Here is a 25,020-nt window from a genome sequence, read left to right as displayed (position 1 = left end):
AAAATAGTTTAATTATAATCAGTTGTATGTTTTTAAAGGATGTTAAAGGAATCTTTGTATTCCATTCCCTCTCATCACAGTTAATTTAGCACTTTCATGAAACTCGAACATTATCTTAACTATTTTCAGAATATTATGTTTGGAGAAAAATCAATTCAATGGACGACTAGATTTCAAAAAATAAACATGTTACAAAACTGGCTAAAAGAGAAAATTCATTACCTATTCAAAATAATACTGTGGTAAATTGAAATTGAAAACTATTGTAGCTAAGAGGTTTTTAGGACAAATATTTTACATATATTAAATTTAATGTAACTTTAACAATTCCTATTTAAAAAATTACTATTCTATGGGAAACATCATGAACATGACTCTGATAGCGTGATTTAAGATAAAAGATCACTAGTATTGTTATTTTTTATTTACTGACACAATTGAAGTTTCAATTAATCCAGGATAAACTATATAAACTCGATTAGAAGTTTTTGCTGAAATAAGTAACAAAAAAAAAGGGTAAAAAGGGTATTTAACAATACCCTTTTTTAACTTTAAATTTCAAATTTAAAAGAGAAATTAAAATTCAACAATTCCAAAAAAAATGAAACAAAAAAAAAGGAAATGCTTGAAGTAGATGAGTTTACCACATTCATTTACAAAAATACCATTTCACCTTTGACTATTTTTAATACAATAGTATTTAATCCAATAGTCCACTGTGTGGTGATTTCACTGTGTATACCTTAGCTGATATTTAATGTTCTAAAGTAAATTCTCAGTGTGAAAGTACTGTAGTACAGAAAGGTGGTTTTTATAGAAAAAAAAACTTTAATTTACCAATTGTTTACTTAGGCTATCAGCTTATTATTTATATCAACAGAGTGTTTAGAATCTTTAGATTAATTTGTGTCAGAAAATACTGGTACATTCATTTGATGCCATAATGTATAGGACAGTAAATAACAGCCTACCATAGACGTCAGGCAGGAACAATTTTTTGTTTGGGAACAAGTTCCTCTTCTGATGGAATTTCAGGTCTTTTCCGTTTTCTAGGAGGTTGTGACATGGACAAGTTCATGCCCGTCTCCTGTTGCGGAGGTGGACTTTCTGCTTCTAATTTGATGTTTACAGGTGCAACTGCTGGTGTTGGTTCTGACCTTTCTGTTGTACTTTTCTCCTCTTTTAGTTTGAAATTAGCTGGAATAGGAATAGGTATGGGAATGGGGATAGGAATTGGAATGAGTACAGGGTAAGGAACCATAAGAGTAGGGGGTGGAAGAAGGGACGGTGCAATAGGCGGAGGTGGTTGATGGTTAGGGGGGAAATTCAACGGTGGGGGAAACTGTACATTCCTGTTGAGGGGAAGCAAAGGTGGAAGATTGCTATTTGGATGAGGCTTTCGGATTTGTGGCCTCGGAAGAGGAAACCTAGAAGCTAACTCAGCAAGAACGTGGGGTGGAGGGAAAAATCCTGGGTTGAGAAATGGAGGTCTATGCAACGGATGATCAGGGGGTAGAAGAGGGTTAGGCAGTGGGTAAGGATGCATAGGAGGCACCATGGGAGGTGGATTTTTGGGAGGAGAACCGCTATTAGTACTTCTCGGAGATGAGGAATTCGCACTGATTTCCGCCTGTGGCGTAACTATCGGAGCAGAAACTTTTAATCTCTTACTTCGAACTTTCCTCGCCTTGAAACTACTTTCTTTTTTGGACACTTTGTGTAAGGGTGGTGGGATTGGTAAAGGTTTAGGTGACACTGTAAGGTTTGTAGGTTTGAGGTCGTCATCGTCTTGACAAGGTGATGGGGGAGGTGAGGGCTTGACTGGGGTGGTTATCTCTATGATAGGGGAAGGTATTCTCTCAGGTGACCGAGACTTGTCGGAAGTAGGGGACTCGGAGCGGCAGTCTCTCATCCACAGCTCGGGAGTTATGAGTGTTGAGCCTGATGGGGCTGTGTGCCCCGTCACAGGTCCTGCAGATACCCCCGCAGACGCCCCTGCTGCCTCCTTTAGATGTGGATGAAGCTGGAGATGAGCCTGTGTCTCCTTGCAGAAGATGTTCATCTTGTACTGGTTCAAACACTTGTCACTGAAACAATCAAATATGTACTTTGTTTGTTGATCAAAACGTTAATCATGTTGATGCAATTTATACTACAGTATATTAACTAAAAAAATTCATTAATTTATTAACCCTTCCAGGGTTAAATTAAATAATGGGCTGGAGCATAAATATTTTTTTGTAAAATTTAAAAACTAAAGTGGTTATGTTTGAATTAATTTTGCTTGAAATAATTAATGGAACATTAACGGATTTTTCTAAGCGATGAACTAAGTTTTTACAAAAGTTATGAAGAAAATAAAGTTTGATTTGACGGATATATCTGACTTAGGGGTGAGTAGAAAGGCTTTTACATTAAAATTGCCTGGTGGTGCTACACCACAAACACCAACCTGCAAAATTGCAGCTGATGATCGCCGTCCTGGAAGTCGACATAGTTGACAGTGTGCCTGGTGTGTCGGCACCAATCACAGGTCTTGTTGCGCTTGAAGCTCGCTCTCCGACACTGTGTGAAGCACACCTCAGAACAGAACGCCTTGGAGCCCCGAGGTGTGGAGGTCTTGAATGTGAACTGCTTGGCTTGACCCACCTTGCGACACCAGGCACAGGAGAGACATCCCGGGGGAACTGCAACTGTGAAACAACAATGTTGGTTATTTGGGTGTGACACTGTGTGAAGCACACCTCAGAACAGAACGCCTTGGAGCCCCAAGGTGTGGAGGTCTTGAATGTGAACTGCTTGGCTTGACCCACCTTGCGACACCAGGCACAGGAGAGACATCCCGGGGGAACTGCAACTGTGAAACAGCAATGTTGGTTATTTGGGCATGACACTATGTGAAGCACAGCTCAGAAGGTCTTCCTGGATAAGCTCTCATAGTCACTAATGGTAGATTATTGGTCTTTTGGGGTCAACTGTGTCAAAAAGGACACAACATTACTGTCTATAGACGTACTTCAGAGTGCCTTGACTTCCGCAAAGTTGTCGTAATAAGTGTGTTGACTTGCTGCTACAATTGTGCAGAAGTCAAGTGTGGAAACGACGGTGGACAGTAGTGTTGTGTCATTTTTGACACGGTCGACAACAAATCTACCATTGTTATAGTATTTAATGGAGAGAGTTCTCTGGTTGAATTTTTTTTGCCTGTTGGTAATTGGTGGGATATGACATAGGCTTCAGGACAAACATTAAATGTTGGATACTGAAGTAGACAAGCTATGTATGGACCATCTGTAGCATTAAAAAAAATCAAATTGATCATACTCCAAGGCAATAAGGCACTCACAGAGGGTGCTGTTATCAAAATCTGAGTATTCCTTTTGGTCTTTAGAAAGACTTAAAAAATTACATGATTCACATTAAGATTTCCTTTCAATTTAGTTTAAATAAAAATCTTGTTTATTTAACAATAATCAGTAATCAGTGCACTCCATCAGTAACTTAATTCAACAATAATTATATTTTACCACCGTATTTACCACTGCATTTTTATATTTTATACTGTACCATTGACAAAATATTATTTACTTTTGAATAATATTTTAGTTAAGCACCGATTCAATGATTTTAGACCATTTCTTCTGTTTGAGAGATTGAGTAAGTAGAGTGAGTTCTGCTTCCAAGAAACCAACAAAGGAGTAAAATAAAGCAAATTTATCCAGGATAAATTTTCCTCATATGTTTTATGAGATGGATAGCTACTTTAGTAAGTGTCTAACCCAATGCTATAGTTGACTGACTCACTGACTGCAGTGGCCATTTCACCAAATCCTTGAGGGGGTGCAGCCGGCCCTTATCCAAAGAGAGGGGTCCAGGGCCCTCTCTTAAAAGATTGAGCAATTTTGAAACCAAAAAATCGGGGTTTAAGCATATTTTAAATGTACAAAAGGAAAAAGTATGAAAAATTGCTAGAACAGCATATTTTTCTCTAATCCAGGAACCAGGGGGGGGGTAGCGGATTTTTATCCCCCTGGAATTTTACCCCCTGGGCAAACGTGACGTCACAAACCAGGGGGTAAAATTCCGGCCGCGAACTTTTGAGTTTCGCGACATCAGTTCGATGGATTAAACGCGGAATTAAACATATATTTTCACGGTTGTGAATTTAATCAGAACACATCAAATTATAAAAACCTAGAGTGTACGGCCCGGATTTTTACCCCCGGAATTTTACCCCTGGAATTTTACCCCCCCAGAATTTTACCCCCCGGAATTTTACCCCCAGATTTTTACCCCCGGAATTTTACCCCCCGGATTTTTACCCCCGGAATTTTACCCCCTGGCCAGATATAAAAATTAGTGAGAATGATTAATTATCTTCATTCTGTTTTAATTTAATAGTAAACATTTTATCATTAAGTAGCCTACTGTATATTAATTTATTTGTAACATTAACTAATCGAACAAGTTTTTAATTTTTATTTTGAGATTCTAGTATTAGGATTCGATCTTTGAAGCCAACAGTTGGTTAATATGACGTATAAACAATCAACTGAATGATAATTGTTTCGATCATTTCTTTACAAAATAAACAAATAAAGATAGGCTACTAAATAATGAAATGTTTACAATTAATTACAAACAGAAACAAGAAAATCAATCATTCAATTTCTAAGATGGGCCAGGGGGTAAAATTCCGGGGGGTAAAAATCCGGGGGTAAAATTACGGGGGGTAAAATTCCGGGGGTAAAATTCCGGCCGCGAACAAACTTTTGGCCACTCAGGTTCCTACGTCATAGTGACGTCAGCTTTGCCCAGGGGGATAAAATTCCGGCGACCCCCAGGGGGCACTGGGCAGACATCCCCTCAGCCCTCCCCCCAAATGATGCCATTGACTGACTGACTTCGCCAATCCAATTCTACAGCCTCCAATGTCCATGATTATATAGAATCCCCCTTTTGAGTTCAATGATAAGAAGTAATTATTTACAGATTAACTTATCAAAGTGTAATGATACATAAATTGTGTGAAATATTAAGTCTGATTCAATCAGACTTAATATTTCACACAATGATTCGTATTTAACCTTACACAAGTAGGTAGTAGATCTTAACAAACTTAATTTTAAATTTAATATTCATTTATAATCCATTATGAAACCCAAAATACTTCACTTCTCATACACAGATAACAATTTTGTTCTATTCTAAAATATCACTTTTTGTAATATAACATACTCGATGTATTTTTACTTTTCAAATGTTGGTCACACTTCCCAGTTGGCAACACTGTAACGATCAGCTGTAACGGATATCCGAGCAGCTGATATGAAACTAAAGTTATTCAAACTAACTACAGCCGGTGTGTAGTTTGAGTCGTGCCATTAGCAGAGTTTTTAATTGCCGCGAGATCCGATTTCGATGCGGTGTTGTATTTCAATTTGTTCGCGTCGGCGACACCCGATCTGCGCGCACTCTATACGCCCATTATTCCCGACGGCAAAAACTTTAATTAGCATTCTGCTAAAGCCGATCACTCTTTGTTTATTTATTATGTAGGGAAACTGGATTTCCTCTGCACTGTGAGTTATGCCAATAAAGGGAATCCGATAATTAGCTGTAAATCTCATTTACTCATTTAACCTAATGTCCATGCAACGTCATAAAATGTATTTGAACTGTGCAATGTTGGTTTAAACATGATAATGTCAGAAATGAGTATCTTTATTTATAACTTTTTGAATACTTAAAACAAAAAGTACAACGCTTTTTTCAAACTTTTCTTTCGAAGTAAGTTTTTAGTCGTTTAATTGATCTTGCGGTAATCTTTTGGAGCAAACTGTAGCCAAAGAAATTGATCCCCTCCTTTGAAATTACCTACTTATAACTGATTTACCTACACAATTGATGATATCCCTACGAGACTAAAAATGTGTATACCTGGAGCAGCGTTTGGGAGTTCTCAACTCACCGAAAATAATTTACGATCAAGTTAAAATGAATAATTAGAATGTCTGGAACTGCGTTCAAAGAAATGCATTTTCATTTGGCAACTTCATCAATATGTTTATATCAATTAAAATTATGCATGATAAATATACTTATTTCCACAACAGTAAGCGATCGGTGATAATTTCATGAACCCTAAATTATGTAGGGATTATAATTTTGAAAATTTTTGTAATGCCATATTACTTTTTCCACGTGATATTTTACGTTAGTTTAGAGTGTTCTTGTCTAAGCTATTTTCATCGACGATCAGTGTCTTGTATCCCTGTGTGGATTGGTGGTGTAAGTAGTTGGGGAGGCGCCAGAAATAAGAAAATATGGGGAGCAAAACACGTGAAACTGAGCCATCGCCAAGTGGGATAAAGGATTTTGTACTCTGTAGGTCAGGGATGCTGATAAGATCTGCGAAATTAAATCACACCAGACCTTGGTAATGGACGAATTTTAAATTAAATTGGCAATACACAATCTTTAAAATGTCACAAAACTTTATTGTGGGTTTCTTGAAATCGAGCGCAATTGTGGTGCATTATATTTTGTGTGCACATTCTGTTATTGTGTGTGTTGCACTGTACTAGTGTACTGTACAAGTTAAATTATACCTAGCAGTAAAAAACCATTCATCCCACATGACAGGTACAATACTTTACTTACTATAAATAATTAACCAGTAGTGATCCCGGCTTAACATTGTGGTGTGATTTTGGATTCTTAGATCCTCACGTCGATTTTTTGATTATTGAATGGTTAGACTGTGGAACTGGTGTTACTATTACTGTGCCATAGAGTACAACAATTGTGTCTTATAATTAACTTTGTAATTAATTTAGTCTCATTAAGGTAATATCTTGGGGGTAACTGCATAAAAGGACCACGGTCCACGATGTCATAACATTGTTGCACGTATTTTCAGTAGTTTTTACAGATTTAAAAAGTTAATGAACACATTTTCAATTATTTTGAAGATGTATAAAAACCACGAAAGAGTCTATGTTTTTTTAAGGTGTTGGTACCACAATCCAACTTACAACACTAAGTAATCTAAAAATCATAAAACTATGGTACCGGTTAGGTTAGGTGTAAACAAATGCCATTAAACTGCATTATCATAAAATACCTAAAAATCTACACCTATTTTAGAAGGACATTCCTTTTACTCTGAGAATAAATTCTACACTGGACAGACCAAAATGTTTACTCGACTGTAACAGTAGTTGCGCGTTGTGCCGTTGTTCTGCGAAGGACGAAGAAAAGGTTTACAATGACAAGGCGGGTTGGGATGTCAGTTTCATATGTCCTCCCCCTCCCCCTCCCCCACCCCTCGGCATCTCAGACAGTCATTATTGCACAGCTGATCGACTCCGATATCAGATACTCATTATACTAATGATTTTAGTCTTTATCCAGTAACGGGAGAAGTCTCTGTTTAAATCCCGCTGGACGCTCGTCCTTCGCAAATAATTAAGGGTGTTCCGTTACAAAAAACCACGTTTGTCAACGTCATTCTTCGCATTAGATTGGTGAAGTCGTAGTAATGGTGGAGGATAATTCTGGACTTTTGCAAAGATTTATACTGGCATAAAGTGTTTTGGAAAAAATCAACCGGAATAAATGTGGTTCTTTGTATTGGGGGTGTCGTGTTTAAAGGTACGAATGTATTTTTTAACATATGGTCATGTTCTGTTCTATGATGTTCAATAGCATTAAAGTTACAAGGATTACCAACAAGGTGCAGCACTATTATTTCTTTTACATTTATGACAACAGCTAATTTGCAACCAAAAGGTGAGTGAGCGTAGCGAACGAACTTCAACCTGGAGGCGAGTGAGCGTAGCGAACGAGCTAACCTGAAGGCAAGTGAGCGCAGCGAACGAGCTCCAACCTAAAGGTGAGTGAGCGTAGCGAACGAGCTCCAACCCAAAGGTGAGTGAGCGTAGCGAACGAACTTCAACCAGGACGTGATTGAGCGATGCGAACGAGATCATCTTGAAAATTAAACGTAACGGTACTTTCTTTCCATCGGTCTGTCTTAGGGGAAACCTAAAACTTAGGCGATACGAAGTTCGCCGGGTCAGCTAGTATATATATAAAATCCAATGTATGTTTGTTTGTATACTTGTTTGTTTGTTTATTTGTCCTTTATGGACTCTTAAACCGCTCGACAGATTGTAGTGAAACTTTCAGGCATTATTAAGCATTATTCAAGGATGGTTTGTGTGAAGTTTGGTGCAGATCCGTCAAAAGGGCTCCGCCCCAGTGGCTCTGGAGTTTCCCAAGTTAACCTTATGAGTACTCATATTTAAATGGAATTAAAGAATCTTAACAGCTGATTCAACTAAACAATTTGATTCTGTGATGTTGAATAGCATTAAAAATGTAATAGGTTTACCAACAGGGTGCAGCACTATTATTTTTTTTTTATTTATGACAACAGCCAATTTGCAACCAAAAGGTGAGTGAGCGTAGCGAACGAACTTCAACCTGGAGGTGAGTTAGGGTTGCAAACGAGCTAACCTGCAGGCAAGTGAGCGCAGCGAACGAGCTCCAACCTAAAGGTGAGTGAGCGTAGCGAACGAACTTCAACCAGGACGTGATTGAGCCATGCGAACGAGCTCATCTTGAAAATGAACTAGCATTTGACATAAAACCACATTAGGACAGGACGACGTCTGTCGGGCCAGCTAGTTATTTATAAAATTCCTCGAAGGAAAGTAGTTGTATGTAATTTTAAATTGTAATTCCTAGGTCTGACACTCTGTTTAGGGTCTACAGAAGCCAAAAAGTTCATTTACACCATTCATATACACACTGCATATATCACAGTTTGTCAGATTTATATGAACATTGGATCAAATGTGTGAACCAATATCTATTTTAATAAGTTCACTCGGTCTATTCAATTGTGTGGGGTCAGGGCCGTTCTAATAGGCTGCGATCCATTCATGTTGTGGTTAATACCATGGTGTTACTGTAATATCATGGTGTGGAGCCGTGGTCGTTACCAATACCCACGAACACTAGAAAAGACTCGGTATGGATCATAAACATAAACAAATGACGTTTTCTGCCCTAAAGTTAACAATACCCCCGCCGCAGCAAACCTGCAGACTAAGCGAATTTCCATTTGACTGATTGGATTTACACTGAAATGTCTACTTAAAAATATAACATTTATTCTTGATTTAAAAAGAATTAGTTTAACAAGTACTTAGGTTTGCTGCATCAGGGAGGGTAAAACTGTTTTTTTTTGTAAAATGTGAATAGTTAGTAAGAAATAAAAACATTTTCCAAATTTGATCAAAATATGTTCACAAACAAGCAAACTACAACAGTTTACTTATTCTCCATAAGAATAACATGGGAATTTTAAATTTAAAATTTGTTGGAATTTTCTCCGTAACCATTAGGCGCATAATAACGCTTCAATATACTAAATTATTTGTTTTTTTAAGCTCTACAAAATGGTTTGGAAAGAAATTGCTAAATTTTATGTTTTTTGGGTCAAAAATGGGAAAAACCTATTTTTACCCCATAAAACCCCCCGTAGTAAACCCCCGTTCCCATGGTCCGATCATGCTGGATTGCGAACTCGTTCGAATAAACGTACGTTTACACGTTTGTACCAAATTTCATCAAAATCGGATCATTTTTGCTCGAGTTATCGTGCTGACGGACACATATATATATATATATATATATATATATATAAATATATAAATATATAAATATATATATATATATATGAATTTGAACTGATGGTGTTTTTGGCCTCTAGGGACCTCAAAACGAAAAAAAAATCGGTCCCGCGTCCAGGTCTTACCATGAGTACTACGGTAATAGCTTATTCCCTATATGGGAAATTCGCTAAAACCATATGTTAATTAATGCTATTAGTATAGGGATGTGTTTATACTTTCGGGTCAAAAAGTCATTTGTTTATGTTTTTATCCATGCCCTTTATGTTTTAAAATCCGTGGGTACAACCACAGTCAATGGTACAATCACGAATACTAGAAAAATACCGGTATAGATCATAAACATAAACAAATGAAGTTTTTGCACCATAAACATAAACAAATGACTTTTTGGCCCAAAAGTAAATAAAACCATATGTTAGTTAATGCTAAAACGTCATTTGTTTATGTTTACGATCCATATCGGTATTCTTCTAGTATTCGTGGCTGCACCATTGACTGTGGTTGTACCCAGGGCTAGAGATCTGTAGCCCTGGGTTGTACCCACGGATTTTAAAACATAAACGGCATGGATAATAAACATAAACAAATTATGTCACTGAGCCAAAAGTAAACATGGTTTTATTGATGAAATGGAACTGTCTAAAAACGTCCAAACCAGCTGTTACGGTTATTATGGACATTCGCTCAACAGTGGCGTCATTTGATTATGTCTATGTTTATGATCTATACCGTTTCTGTTCTTATATTCTTGGTTTACCCCAAAAAATAATAGGTCACCTCCCATCCCGCTGCTATGTAAAATAAACAATTTCTGTTATACAATATTCGTTTCATTTTAGGCTTTTGAAATTTCACCAAAACAAAAATACTATTTCTAGCAGCTTTTCACAGTGATTTGTTTACCACTCCTCTAGTCGAACCTCACAAACAGCACTGGTAGGAACGCATTTCACAGTTGCCGGCCGGACACTCGACACCCGCTCCTACGAATGCTGTTGAGGGGTTGGTTTACACGTGTCTACAGCGGAGTATTTTGGGGTACGTAACGAAAGAAGCTGGTACAGAGTTACCGCCCGGTGCCAACGTGTAACCCTATCCCGCCTGTGGCTACTTATCGATCTCTTGTTCTTAAGTTTCCAAAACTCTCAGACTCGGTTTTGGCCTTGCGCAATCTTGTATTTATATCCGACCAGGGTAAGCTTGTAGAAATGATGATTTGAAATGTTGTTTTACTAACGTAAAACTGATTTTAACTGAATGACATTTCCTTGTAAAATATCGTTTGTTACTGATTATAACCAAACAGTAAAGCTTACGAAAATTGTCATAAAATCGACGAAAAATGTAGTCAACATCTAAGATCAGTACTATAAAATGTTAACAACTTATTTATACAACTTAAAATTGTCCTCACATCCCTATAATCTTAGCAAATATATATATTCATATGCTTAACATACTCCACCCTAGGTTTAATATTCTTTAGGATCGGTTGAAGAAAATGTTCAGGGTAGTTCAGTCTGGTATGCAGAGGGCGGTTTGTTATTTTCTATATTTTGTTTACGATAAAAAGAAGCGATTAAAAAGAGGACAAAAATTGAATCAGCCAGCTTACTCGCCAGACTCAAAACACATATACAGACTTCTGCTTTAGATTTTACTGTAGGTAGTAAAGTCAATCTATAAAGTCAATGGTAGTCGGCTGAGAGATAATAATACAGTACTCGCACTTTTCAACGTATACGATAAAACGTTCCATCTTTAAATTATCGCTTTCCATGTGTATTCAAAATCAAAGAGAAAAGACTACACTGTCAAATCCACTGTAAAACATAGAACACTTTTATTCCACATAAAAGCATTCTAATGTAATCCGTTGTGAAAATTTACATTCAAACAAGCTTCAGGTACAATAGGTTGAGAAGTAAAGTCAATTTTCGGCTATTTAAAGTCAATGCTGATATGTTCTTAATTTCCCTAATCAAATTGCCAATTTACTATAATATAAGTATTATATCACCTAGTATCATAGATAGATTAAACAGCCTAATCCCTTGCTTGTATAGGTACTCTGGTATTATACCGACCACACCTAATAATTATACCTAACCTAACCTAACATAACATAACCTAAGAATGGCTAGGTTAGATTAGGCTAAGTTAGGTTAGTTTTGGAAGATTTTGTTATTCAAACTAATTAATAAAATGTTATTTGGAAGTCGATTTATCGGTGTGGTCGGTATAATACCAAAGTACCCCTGTCTATATATTTGATATAGTACTTATTTAACTATTTTCTTAATCCAGATTTAATTAAAACCAAAGCCGTACAGTGACGTCACGGCAGGACCGCTTGTGTATCAGGTTGCCGATTCTGACTTGATACAAAGAACCCACTGATGAAAGACAAGTATCGTTTTTCAATAATGACGAGGATTGAAGGTTTAGTGTGACAAGGAGGGATGAACTGCGGAGTCTCGTATCCTTGTCACTCTACACCCCCTCTACCCCCCCCCCTCGGTATCTGGTGACTGAATCACTCATTAGTTTTATTACCTAATAAGAAATACGAGCGTTCGACTATTTCTGTCGATTATACTAATGAAAACTACATTGGAATAGGTATTATTGTGTTACGGGTGTGCTTTTTGCTTTTGGTGCTTTGTGAACCTTTTTTTGAGCTGACGAAATTTGGCCTATGTAAGTAATTCAGTCTTACATTATGAAACTAATATTTCAAACTAAGAAAAATATACTAGTGACTATCTTTATTATTAGAAGTTGTTAATCGAATTGTTCTAATTGTTGTTATTAGAAATCCAATCATGCGCTTAGTATGTCTAGATTAGCACGATTAATCTTTAAAAATCTACATTTTCTTATCAGTTAGCACCTAAGAAAACCAACTTATATACATAACGTTTTTTTGTTTGCAATTACTTAGCAACAAATGAAATATCCACCAACAAATTCCCAAACACCAATTTCCATTGATATTATAGATTACAAAATAATCGTTAATGTACGCTTGAGTCGAAAATCTGTATATCGATGGTCTAGACCAAACAGTTCGTGCCAATTTGGTCACATTTGGTTTGCCGGTGCTTTGGTACCTATGTTGTTAATTCAACCACTGAGCTTGCAGAATATTTCAACCGAAAAGTTTCGATAACATTCGATGTTATATGGAATAGTTTTTTACGGGAAGCATTTGTTGGCTCGAATAGAAATAATTCTGTTACTTATAAAATATTCATTTTGTACAACAATACACGTTTAAAGTTCTTTTACAAACCCAGAAAATGCCAATGAGCCAATGCTTCTGTTTAAACACTGTACAATTTTCAGTGTCCCCCAAACTTTTTCTCCAGGACTCTTTAACACTTGCGGTTGCACACTAGCCAGCACCTGATATCCCGGGGGGGGGGGAGGGGGGGACTACAATTTTCTGGGAGTTGCCGACAAGAAGGCAGTGACCGGAGTAGTTGTGGAAGTAGCGTCTGTTATTAGGCCAGAGGAGGAGTTGATAATAATTATAAGGTGGTAGTAAGACGGTTTTAGAGCTGAGACTGTGCGTGTGTGTGTGTGTGTTACCGCCTTCTTGTATGCCACATCCTTGCGAACTACGTGGTTGTAGCAACCTGTTGCATCATAATAACGGTGGCCGGTGACATAAGCATTCAGGAAAACATTTTATAACAACATATTACGATAAAAGTAATTGAATGTATTGTTAGTGAGGTTTACCGATTTAATTTGGAAGCAGAATTTTTATATTATTATACGGTATCATCAAACTATCATTAATAAGAAAAATAGACAACCAATTTATTCGACATCAGCCCACTAAACGTTGCCCATGTGAAACACATCTAAATAAGATCCAGAGAGCAGTTGTATGTGAAGTCTACTTACACAGTTCAAATTCAATTAATTGTAATGTGTAAGGAAGTATAGTTTATCTAAAATAACAGTTTCAATGATCATTTACCAACATTATCCCTTATTACCGGTTCTTCATCCTTTGCCCCACGGGGGATTGATGGCGTCAATAAAAACATGAAATACTTGACTATATACACAATTACAAGTTTAACAAACCTATATTTAACACTGAGACTGTGTACAGGCGTACTTCAGCCTAGGCCTAATCGTCATCAAAATACTCCTTCAGCGAGTAGTAGGCTTTTTCTTTAAAGTACGCATTAAGTGGGTCGCCGTCTATGTGTCACCCCGACAACCCATCACCTCGGTATTTTGGGCACAGACGACAACGTGTCACCTCGTAAAAATATAACGATGCCGTCTAGGTGTCACCTCGTCTAGTTGTCACCTCTTCTCTGGAGGTGATTGTTTGTCGTGTGTAGAGACGACTGCCTGTCACCTCGCACGCTTGCGTCAACGTGTCACCCCGACTACCCGTCACCTACTCTAGGCCCAGGTGACGATCTGTCGTTGCCGTTTACGACAAACAGTCACCTCGTACACTCGCGACAACGTGTCACCCCGACTACCTGCCACCCCGCTCCATCTGTTTACGTTTTCTTATAACGCATAATAGGATTTCTCCACTTGGTTTATCGGCGCTACCATGCTTGAAAACAAATAATTGTATATGTTACAATAAATAATAAACAAATAATAAAATACATTATAAATTATGCATGTTTAATCTTCACTAACTAGATGATACACGCAGGCTCCACCCGGGTAATAAAACTAAAAAATCTAACAAATTAATAAAATAATACTAAAATAAAGGTAGTTAGAACCAAATAACATTAGGTTGGTTCTGTATACTGCAACAAGTAGAAGAAAATAAAATATTTGCAATCTAAATGCAGTTAGGACATTTTCCAATGTAGGAGATTTTATAAAAAGTTCAGTGACACTGTTACATAAATTTTAGTTTAAGCCAACATTGCATGCTCTCAGCTTAAATAGAAGTCAGTCATTGTGCCTGAGGAAATAAAAACGACCTTTTGCGATTAAAATTTTTCATGTTAGTGCCAAATATAAACTTATTCCAGATCATAACAGATGTTACATTTGAGACTAAATTTTTAAGACGCCGTTAGACATTTGACCAATTAATTGAACATATATTGAAATAGCTCATAGTGTATTTGGATGAATTGATAATTATTATCCACTAGGCCTTCTATGGCCACGAGAGAAATTTGTTTCTTGCATTCAAACACAAAAATGAACTAGTTAAATATATAAAAAAAAAACTACAAGATATGTCAGAAAAAAATACGTTTCATGCTAAATTAAAATTAAGTTCCTTTACTTTAGCTTACTACAATCATTAAATTCAAATATATATTTAATTTTTATAATCCATGTAATTCAACAGATTAAAACTATTATTCAATTAAAAATTAAACCTTATATTCCAAAATATAAGCTTTCAAACAGCACTGAAAAAAACGTATCTTACATATTGAACACATAACTCTTGGGAAGTTCAAGAATAGACTTTTAAATGTTAAAGGATGCATTTACCTGACTTAAGTAAAAGGTATTCTTGTTAATACAAATATACAAACTTTGAGTTTTTCTTTCTCTATCAAAATCGAAAATTTTGACTGTAGTTACTGCAGTTTTAAATAACGCCTTTATAACAACGGTACTTGACAATTGCTAGATTTCGAGCAACAGGTACATAGTACTTAATTATTTTATGAATGCTAATATTATAAATTCAATATTTCTCAAGTAAGCCTATCGCATAAAAAAACACAATACCGACTAAGATACTATTATTTAAAAAGCTGTATGTCTTACCATGTAAACACTTCAAATTTGTTCGCATTAAAACAACGTCGTTCTGTTCTTTTAAACCCCGAACTAACAAACCAATCCATATTGTTAATAAAACGGGTTACTTAAAAAAATATATATAACTGTTAACTGTTTGACTGTTATTTAACTGTTAATCACTGTTTACTATTAACTGTTATAAGAGTCGACGTATAAGAGCTCCGCTCCGCTAAAAATCTGGGTTTTCTCATTTTTGTTCCTCAAGACACAAAATTTCCCAAATTGTCTATAGACCTCTTTAGAGAGCTTAAAACACAAAAAAATCAGTATATCTAAGTATTTTTGTACAATTATTAGTTATTGTACAGAGAAAATTTATAAAAATATGATCTGAAATTTCCTATGTTATTCTTACGAAGAATATTGTAAAATGTTGTAGTTGCTTGTTTATAGAAATATTTTGACCAAACTTGGCAAATTTATTTATTATATACTGAGATATTATTATTTTTCTAAAAATACACACTTTATTAGTTGCCCTGTAGCAGCAAACTTAGTTACTCGCTAAACTGAATGCTAAAAATGCATTTTTAGACCTAATTGAAAATCAGTTCAAGTAAATGGGAATTCGCTTAGACTTCAGGCTTGCTGCAGCGGAGGTATTATTTTTTTTACAGATTTTTTGTACTTATTTTTGAGCCTGTTTTATTTATATAGGGTTTCCGCACATATACAGGAAAATATATTTCTAAAAGGTTTGTGTAGATTTTCTCTGCGATGCACGGGAAATAAAATATGAATTTACTAAAAGACCCATTCTGCTCGGCAGTGTCGAAATAATTATCATATCCTAGAAATGATCAAATTTATGATTTTTAATTTATTTAATATTGTTTCTTGATATAGTAGAGTTTTGAACTTAGCTGATTCTAACAATCAATAGTTCAACAATCAAATTAAAAACTGTAATTCAATGGTTATTTTGAGTCAAAAACATAAACAATACTGGAGCAATTGATTTTAAATCATAGACAAACTTTATAGAAAATAATTTTTATGTAGGTTGTTCACCTTGCCTTTGCTTGAACTCGTCCGATTGGAATGACTAATAGCTTAAATGAAAACCGATATTGCACTGAAGGTTCGTCTTAGACCAAAATATATCTATAGGATTATATAATTATTGAAGGTTGGAGAAAAGATAAGTACATATAATATATTTGGAATATGGTTTTAATTCATATTAAACTATTTACAAAAAAATATAAAAAACCCAAGGAATAAATGTGCGGAGGGGGTATTTTAATCAGCCACAAAGTATATACCATGTAAGGACCGAAAGTTACTTTTAAAATTGTTTGTCATAGAATAGGAAGACCGGAAGCCTGATATGATTTTTTATATCATACGCACGGTTATTCACTGGCGCAATCACCCACATGTACTGCCAATTGTGTAAATCATCTGTTTTAAATGGAGTCTTTTAAGTCCTGAACAATGAATTAAACTTTTATTTCGTAATAAATTATAAATTTCATAATAGTATATAAGTCCTCAGATCATATCACAATATCATCAGAGATCGAAAAATGACAAAATATAGTGCCAAAATTTTATCTGAACTGATTTTACTGGTATGTCATTTAAGTTTTGTGAATTGAAAACAATTTTGAGAAGTTTTTTTGTGCTTGTTAACAAAACATTTTTAAAAATTGTGTATCATGTTTTATTTTTTCTCCAGGGTGTTCCAATTCTAGCTACGTCACACAATGTTTGCGTCCATCATCGCGCAGATACCGGACAGGCCTAATCCGCTGTTGTCAAAACATACAGTAGCTCTTGTTCTTCTCTGGGAAGCCGAGGGGTTGCGTCTCAGCGGTCATTGCTACTGCCTCCCTTTAATTCTCAGAAACAGTGGCAATGACCGCCGGGAAAGGGTAGCGCACCCTCTCGTCCCTCTCGTCTTACAACAATGTTTTGACAACAGCGGGTTAAGTCTGACCAAGTCTACCTGAATATTTCTTAGATTACAACACCTTTTTAATCCCACTTATTACATACAACTGCCTCTACATATTTATCTCTATGAAAATTAAGTCTTTACTTAAAATGGTAGGTTGAATAATTATAAAGCTCGATGGACCAGGTCAACACAATCCATCCATCCATATATATAATACGCTAAGCCGATTTTTGTAAACAGAACTCCTCCCTCATTTTTGGACCGATTTTGATGATTAAAGTGTCAAAAGAATGGCCCTGATCTGTAGTTTTGCAAAGTGTTTTTATTTGTTTGAAATCTTTATTAGTTTGGACTGGATTTTCCATTTAAGTTGGGTTTTCTCCCATAATATTAACATGGGGGAATCTAAATTATTTAATTAGAAACTTTTCCTCCGCTAATTTAAGAGAACGACTGGGCGTAGAAACTTGGTAGAGGTGTCCAAAGAACGGTCTTGGTCTGTAGATGAGTTATCAAAAGAAAAACGAAGTAAATTCCCTTAGGGCTCTGCCCCAGAAGCCTTTAAAGATCCCTCCACAGATTTGTTTACATTTTGGCCATGTGGATAATAATTTTTGTTTTTTATGAAAAAACTGTTAATTTTTAAATTGTATTTTAAACAACAAACACTTATTGAGAGTTACTGAATTGTCCAAAGGAATTATTTTTTGAAATGTTATTTTCTTGAACTCTTCGAGGTCCTTTGAATGTTACTAGCTTAACGAAAAAAGTCAAACTCGCATTGTGACATTTATGATTCGGCTTATATTTCTCCAACAGTTATTCATCTGCAGAAGAAGTTCAGTGTGCTCTTAACGTGTCTAATAACATCCAAACACACAAACCTTGCCTAAAATGGTACCTATTTTGACAAATTATTTGCAGTTTGGTCTTGTATTACGGACCGTGGCTCACTGGGTTGGTAACATCATTGAAAGTAACACGATATTTTGGCTGTAAGAGTAAATACTATTTAAGCAGCTACTGTCATGACAGAAAGGTCATATTCCTTTTAAATCCTTTATAAGATACGTTGATTAACAATGCATGTAAATGTCAATATTTACGTAACAACCAATTTACAGTATGTTTTTCGCTTAGGATATGCCACATTGCTATCTCATTTACATTATTTGTTGCCAATGAAGCTACACGACCATATAAACGAGGAGGCCCCTAACCGTCGATTTCGACGGGTTTCACCTAGTATAAAATAAACCCTGATGACTCCGCTCAATGTTGTGGATGCCTCTGCGAATGCTACCTAGTTTATTTAATACTAGAGAACCCGCGCGGCTCAATGAGCCGCATAGTATGAAACATTCGAGTAATTCTAGTTACATCTTAGAGTTACACTTGTTAGAAACTAATTATAAATATCTGTATCTGCGTCGTCAAGGTTCGCCTACATTATTTCTGCTCTCAGTTTTATACTGATAACTTCTAATAAATGCTAAACGATCTGCTTCAGTTCGAGTTAACATGTCGTCGCAACAATGTTATCACAGCATTGAGAATAAAAATTTTAAAAAACTGTTGCCTCACTGATAACCTGTGTTAAGTAATTTAAGTTGGGCCATTTTATTTCTTTGAATTGAGGCATCCCCTTGATCAAACGAATTTTCTCCGTAGAGAATCCTGAAAAGTGGGGTGATGGTGATATCAACCCTTTCATGTGCTCCATTTTTTACCCACAAACTCTGGGTTACCAACTGGACAGCCATAATCTGCTTTGAATAGGCTAAAGTAACAACACCATTGAAAGTTGCTTAAACGACCAATTTGCGTTTTTTTTTTCAATTGAGGTAGTAGAGTGAGTAATTTTAAAGTTTACAATAAAGACATAAGGTCCGCCAAGATTTGGTATAATCTAACTTGAATTTATCACAGTCAAGGCATTATTATGGTTTCGTAAATGTTAGAAATATCTCGATCTGTTAGTGTCAGAAGTAAAACATTTCTTGTATGCATTAATTTGATCTGACATTAAGCAAGTTAACTTTACCACCAAGACAACACTATGTGCTTCGTATGTTTTTCACTTCTAAAGTAAGTTGCATAGCAGAACTGGCATATATCTTACCAAGTAAATGTGTATCTGGATGAGTATCTGTTAGAGCAGGCCTATTCTACTCTCCTCATACAGATAAGATATTTTATTATTAATTGTCTCCTCCTACCGTTATAAATATTTCTTATTTGAACTTGAGGCATTTCTGTTCTTCCAACAAAACTGACTAACCTTTTACTAACCTTTTAACTTCGTCTTAATCTACTGAATATTACAATAGCTATTTACATTACAAGTGTAGTAAGAGCGTTTTTACATCACGCAGGTGAATGTCTCTGTCTTAATATGATATAGAAGCTTGAAATATATTTTACCTAACCCACCATGTTAAACTTCCCTATCCCAAGCGTGATGTATATAACTTCGTTACTTCTCGAGTGATGTAAAGTTGAAAAAAACTCACTCGGTGATGTAATGAAACCCATTTATAGCTATTTACATTACAACTGTAGTAAGAGCGTTTTTACATCACGCAGGTGAATGTTGTGCAACGAGCGAATGCGAGTTGCATAATTCACCCAAGTGATGTAAACACGCTCTTGCGTAACGTGTAACGTACAAGATTTTACCTGACCCGAAAATATACAGGGGGTTACGTTCAATATTTTGTATTATCCATTTCACTCATCTTCTAACAGGAAGGTTCTTTTACAAACAAAAGCTAGGTTAGGAAAATTCTTAAATCGACACAATAAAATTCACTTCTGTGTAAGAGAACAGTTGATGAACTTAAGCAAACATGTATGTGCATTTTCTTAGTGATATTTTTTGATTTGTTTTACGATTTGCTTTAAAAAGTAACTAGTTTTTTGTGTTAAAACAATTGTTTATATCCGTTTCAATATGTAAATACTAAAGGTTCGTGTGTTTTTTGTGAAATCGTACATTTATAAACTAATTCAGTTAGTGACTGTCCAGTTTGTTTCTTAGGTTAGTTATTTAATTTTGTTACCATGGCAACAAGCTTTCACACACGTGAACATGATTACTATCGGCCTAGCTCATCCTTGTCCAAGGAAAGTTCAAACGACCAAAATCTCTCTGACGCTAATGAGTTGGATAAAGGTAATACCAATGATTTCTGGCAAATTGTCCAATCAAGAAATGTCAAGAGAAATATTGCTTCATCCCCAGATCATGTGCAAAAACGTCATCGTGTAACAAATCATATAGACTCCATCCCCCTTCGAAACAGCTATGACCCTCTTTACTCAAAGGATGACGACCAAATGGACGATGAAGTGCCGGCACGGCAGACGACTAAGCAGGAGGCCAAACCTCCACCAATCTTCCTTCCCGGTGTAACAAATATTGGACCAATGGTCAGAGCTTTGGATGCCTTGGTTACCAATACTGGATATACATACAAGTGTCTTGGTCAAGATAGAATCAAACTGTTTCCATCGTCATCTGATGATTACAGAAAAATTGTTAAAGGTCTAAGGGAATTGAACGTAAGCTTCCACACCTACCAGCTTAAGCAAGAACGAGCTTACAGCGTTGTTTTGAAGGACATGCACTACTCAACAAGTGTTGATGACATTAAAGCTGCAATCGAAGAAAAAGGACATGTGGTAAGAAACCTTACTAATCTTAAAAATAGATTCACTAAGAAACCCATGTCTATTTTCTTTGTAGATTTGGAACCTAACGCTCAAAACAAGGATATATTTCAGATCCAGTTTTTGTTAAATGCTAAGGTTTCATTTGAACCACCTAGAAAGAAAAAAGAAGTTGTTCAATGTAAACGTTGTCAACAGTATGGCCACACCAGGTCCTACTGTCACAACGACTTTCGTTGTGTAAAATGCACACAAAATCATGACACTAAAGTCTGTCCTAAGCCCATATCAGAGCCTCCGACTTGTGTATTGTGCTCCGGAAAACACCCGGCAAATTACAAGGGTTGTCCCGTATACAAGGATGCTCAAAATAAGCAATTCCCTCCCCTTCGGCGAAAAACTCCTGAAAAAACTCAGGAACACACAGGTGACCGAAACTCTAGTGTCCCCGGTAAGAGCAGTTTAATAACTGAAGGTATTTCGTTCGCACAAGCTACAAGAAACAGTTATGAGGGCTGTGACTCAAGAAAGCAAGTCGAAGTCACAGAACAAGAAGCAGGTTTGTCATTAATAATCCAAGATTCGTTTGCTCGCTTCGAAAGTATGCTATCGAAGCAAGCAGAACAGATTAATACACTTCTTAATCTGTTAACAACAGTCATTTCTCGTTTAAAATGAATATTGTTCTCAAAATTGCTCTTTGGAACGCTAATGGCTTGGCTCAGCATGGCAAAGAAGTTCAATTGTTTATTAATAATCATAAAATAGATGTTTTACTTATTTCTGAGACTCATTTTACAGATAGAAGCTATTTTAAAATTCCAAATTATACTTTATACTCTACAAACCACCCTGACAATACAGCTCACGGAGGTAGTGCCATATTGGTTAAAAACTGTATAAAACATCATGAAATTCCAGGTTTTAGGGAACAGTACCTACAAGCTTCAAGCATTGTTCTCGAAGACATGCAAGGACCTCTTACTCTTTCTGCAATTTACTGCCCTCCAAGACATGTTATAGCTTATAAACATTTTGACAGATTTTTTACTACTCTAGGGACTAGGTTCATCGCTGGAGGAGACTATAATGCCAAGCATCAAGAGTGGGGTTCACGCTTGGCCACTCCAAGAGGTCGACAGTTGCTGAGGAGTAGTGGAGAACTACCGGTTTTACCCCACTTTAGACACGTTTTTCCCATGTTATTCTTATGGGGATTATTTTTGGCCACTAAATCTAAAATCCTGATCTTTGCCCAAATATCCCTATAAAAATTGTCAAACCTTATTTCTTAGTTATTCCCCATAAATATATTCGATATTAAGCAAAAATAAAAAATAAACCATTTATTGACCCATGTATGTGTATATGTATAGTAGTATAGTTTGTCGCTGCCGTTTTTTGAGGTGCGAGGTTTTTGGGCCAACTCCCCCCCCCTCACCCCTCACCCCCTCACCACTCCCCTCTGCCCCATGCACAATTGCTAGTACATCTATCATTCCCCTTTCCAGTTGATATATTATATTTCTATTTCAAAATCATGTATGTGCGTGGTTTGCACACGAACTCGGCTCATGGCGTGGGCACGCTCCGGGCTCCTGCTTCTTGCCTCTAGTGGTGGGGCTGTGAAATGGTATCCTTAGTGGAAATCCATGAATTCTGGCTACTTGGGAACCCAAGCCATTTGACATACAATAAATCACCCTTCCTCCTAATTACCTTTTCTATCAAATACATGTCTTTATATTTGGTCTTTAACAATTCCTCTGTATAGAAGCCTCCCCTGATTATATTACCATTTTCATCTTTCAAGATATAAGTCACAGGCTTTGTATTCTTTACTTCTGCTATTGTAAATAGCTCCCCTGTCCAATTCGGAGTATAACCTTTACTAAAAACATGTTTATACTTGGAAATTCTCACACTATCACCTACCTTATATCTTGGCTTTTTAACTTGCACTACTTTAGAAGTCCTTTCATGCAACCTCTCATGCACATATTTACTATTCTTAATATTCACTTGGTTAGGCTTCATTCCTATAGATCTATGCACTTTATTATTATATTTTCGAATTAACTTTGGAAGTAAATCCAACCATTTATAACTTCCCTGAGCACTAAATTCCCTATATAACCAATTCTTTAAAGTTCTCTGAAACCTCTCCACAATTGCAGCCTTAGTTGTAGAAAAAGTGTGATAGTGATTAATATTTAATTGTTTCATTAGTTTGCTAAAATATTGATTAAAAAATTCTTTTCCATTGTCAGATTGAATGTTTTTAACCCCCTTTGGTAGAATGGTTTTAATGGCTTCTGTAACCACCAACCCTGTCTTATTCTTTAGTGGAGCAGCATAAGCTTTTTTAGAAAATGTATCTATTAAAGTTAAAATATATTTATTGCCAGAATTCTCTCTAGCATAGTTTTGCATATCAATTAAATCTATTTGTATGGTTTCGTTTATACCCAATACTTTAAAAGACCTTCTAATGAAATTCTTTCTTGCAGGCTTATGAAGTTCGTATGCAATTTCATTCATTTTTTATAACATCATCCTTTCCTGTAACTCTAAATACATCACCATTAGCCCCAATTAATAGATCATCTTCCATTCTTTTAAATACATAGTTTTCTGGTATATATGGTCTATTATCTATATACTTAAATCCACTCAAAGATGTGGGGTCAGCAACTAATAAATCAGGATTATATTCCATCAAATTAAAATTTTTTTCTCCACACACAAATTTCGATCCATCATAACGCATAGCTTGTGACATTAGACAAATGTCATCCGAATGTTCCCCCTCTGGTAGATTTCTTATAAATAGTTTTCTGGCATCAAAACAATATAGTTTTTTATTATAAGTTATAGTCTGTTCTTTTGTAACACAGTCAGTGTCATCAATAGCAGGTTTAACACGTACTAACCTTTTATTATTAAAATTCCAATAGCCTGCTTCCATTTTTGGAACTTGTGAAACATTCACAGCATCTTTACTATCTGTACCTTCCATCAAATTGCTAAGTTTCTGTTTCTTAGCATTCCAAACACCATTCTCTGATTCTAAAAATTCATAATTATTATCGTTTTGTACAAATTTACCATCTTCTTTTCGTATTAAAGTCTGTTGTAAAGTGGGCACATCATCTAAACTCTCACCCTTTTCTACATTAGTAATTTTCCGTTTCTTAGCATTCCAAACACCATTCTCTGATTCTAAAAATTCATAATTATTATTGTCTTGTACAAATGTACCACCATCTGTTCGTATTAAAGTCTGTTGTAAAGTGGGCACATCATCTAAACTTTCACCCTTTTTCACATTAGTAATTTTCTGTTTTTTAGCATTCCAATTTTTATTCTTAGATTCTAAAAACTCATATTTAGTTTTACCTTGTAAAAAGACATCACCTTTTCTAGTTAATGTCTGTCCCAAAGTTGATACATCATCTACAAACTCCCCATCTTTAACATTACCAATTTTACGGTTTAAACAATTCCAACTATCGTCTTGTAAATTTAAAGTAGGTTCACTACTCATGGTTGCCGCCCTGGGTTCTGCAGGCTTATTATATGGATTATATAAACGATAAAATTTATCTATAAACATATTTTTATTTAATAAATAATTCCACTTTCTCTCAATTCCTCAATAATGGAATCTATTTCATTATCCACTCCTGAGTTACCAGCTTGGCGACTTAGCCAAAGAAGTCTTAACCTATCTACAAGCTCATTAGGATCATCCCAATAAATATAGTCTATTTTATTACCAGTCACTTGTCTCAAACCTTCACCAACAGATTTAAATAGAGGTTTGATTATATTAAGATATTTAGTATGTCTATTACTTGAAATTGGTGCACCATCTTTGTAACTCTTTAAATGTCCGTTTGTAGCTTCCAA

General features: G+C 35.8%; 1 protein-coding gene across 1 annotated transcript in view; it reads right to left on the bottom strand.

The window, feature by feature from the left end:
• Positions 1-709: 709 nt before the first annotated feature.
• Positions 710-25,020, bottom strand: part of LOC128992936 (sine oculis-binding protein homolog) — a 57,004-nt gene continuing 32,693 nt past the window's right edge. Inside the window, exons 4-6 of the mRNA XM_054416682.1 lie at positions 2,729-2,857; positions 2,453-2,693; positions 710-2,087 (exon numbers count right to left, since the gene is read on the bottom strand). Coding sequence (XP_054272657.1) covers positions 980-2,087; positions 2,453-2,693; positions 2,729-2,857 — 1,478 coding nt within the window. The 3' untranslated portion in view covers positions 710-979. The remainder of the gene's footprint in view (positions 2,088-2,452; positions 2,694-2,728; positions 2,858-25,020) is intronic.

The sequence above is a fragment of the Macrosteles quadrilineatus genome, unplaced genomic scaffold (assembly GCF_028750875.1).
Source record: "Macrosteles quadrilineatus isolate MER2022 unplaced genomic scaffold, UCM_ALF_1.0 Scaffold_4__1_contigs__length_99947679, whole genome shotgun sequence".
Taxonomy (NCBI): domain Eukaryota; kingdom Metazoa; phylum Arthropoda; class Insecta; order Hemiptera; family Cicadellidae; genus Macrosteles; species Macrosteles quadrilineatus.
Note: the sequence above shows the minus strand (reverse complement) of the source record. Positions and strands in the feature narration are given on the sequence as shown.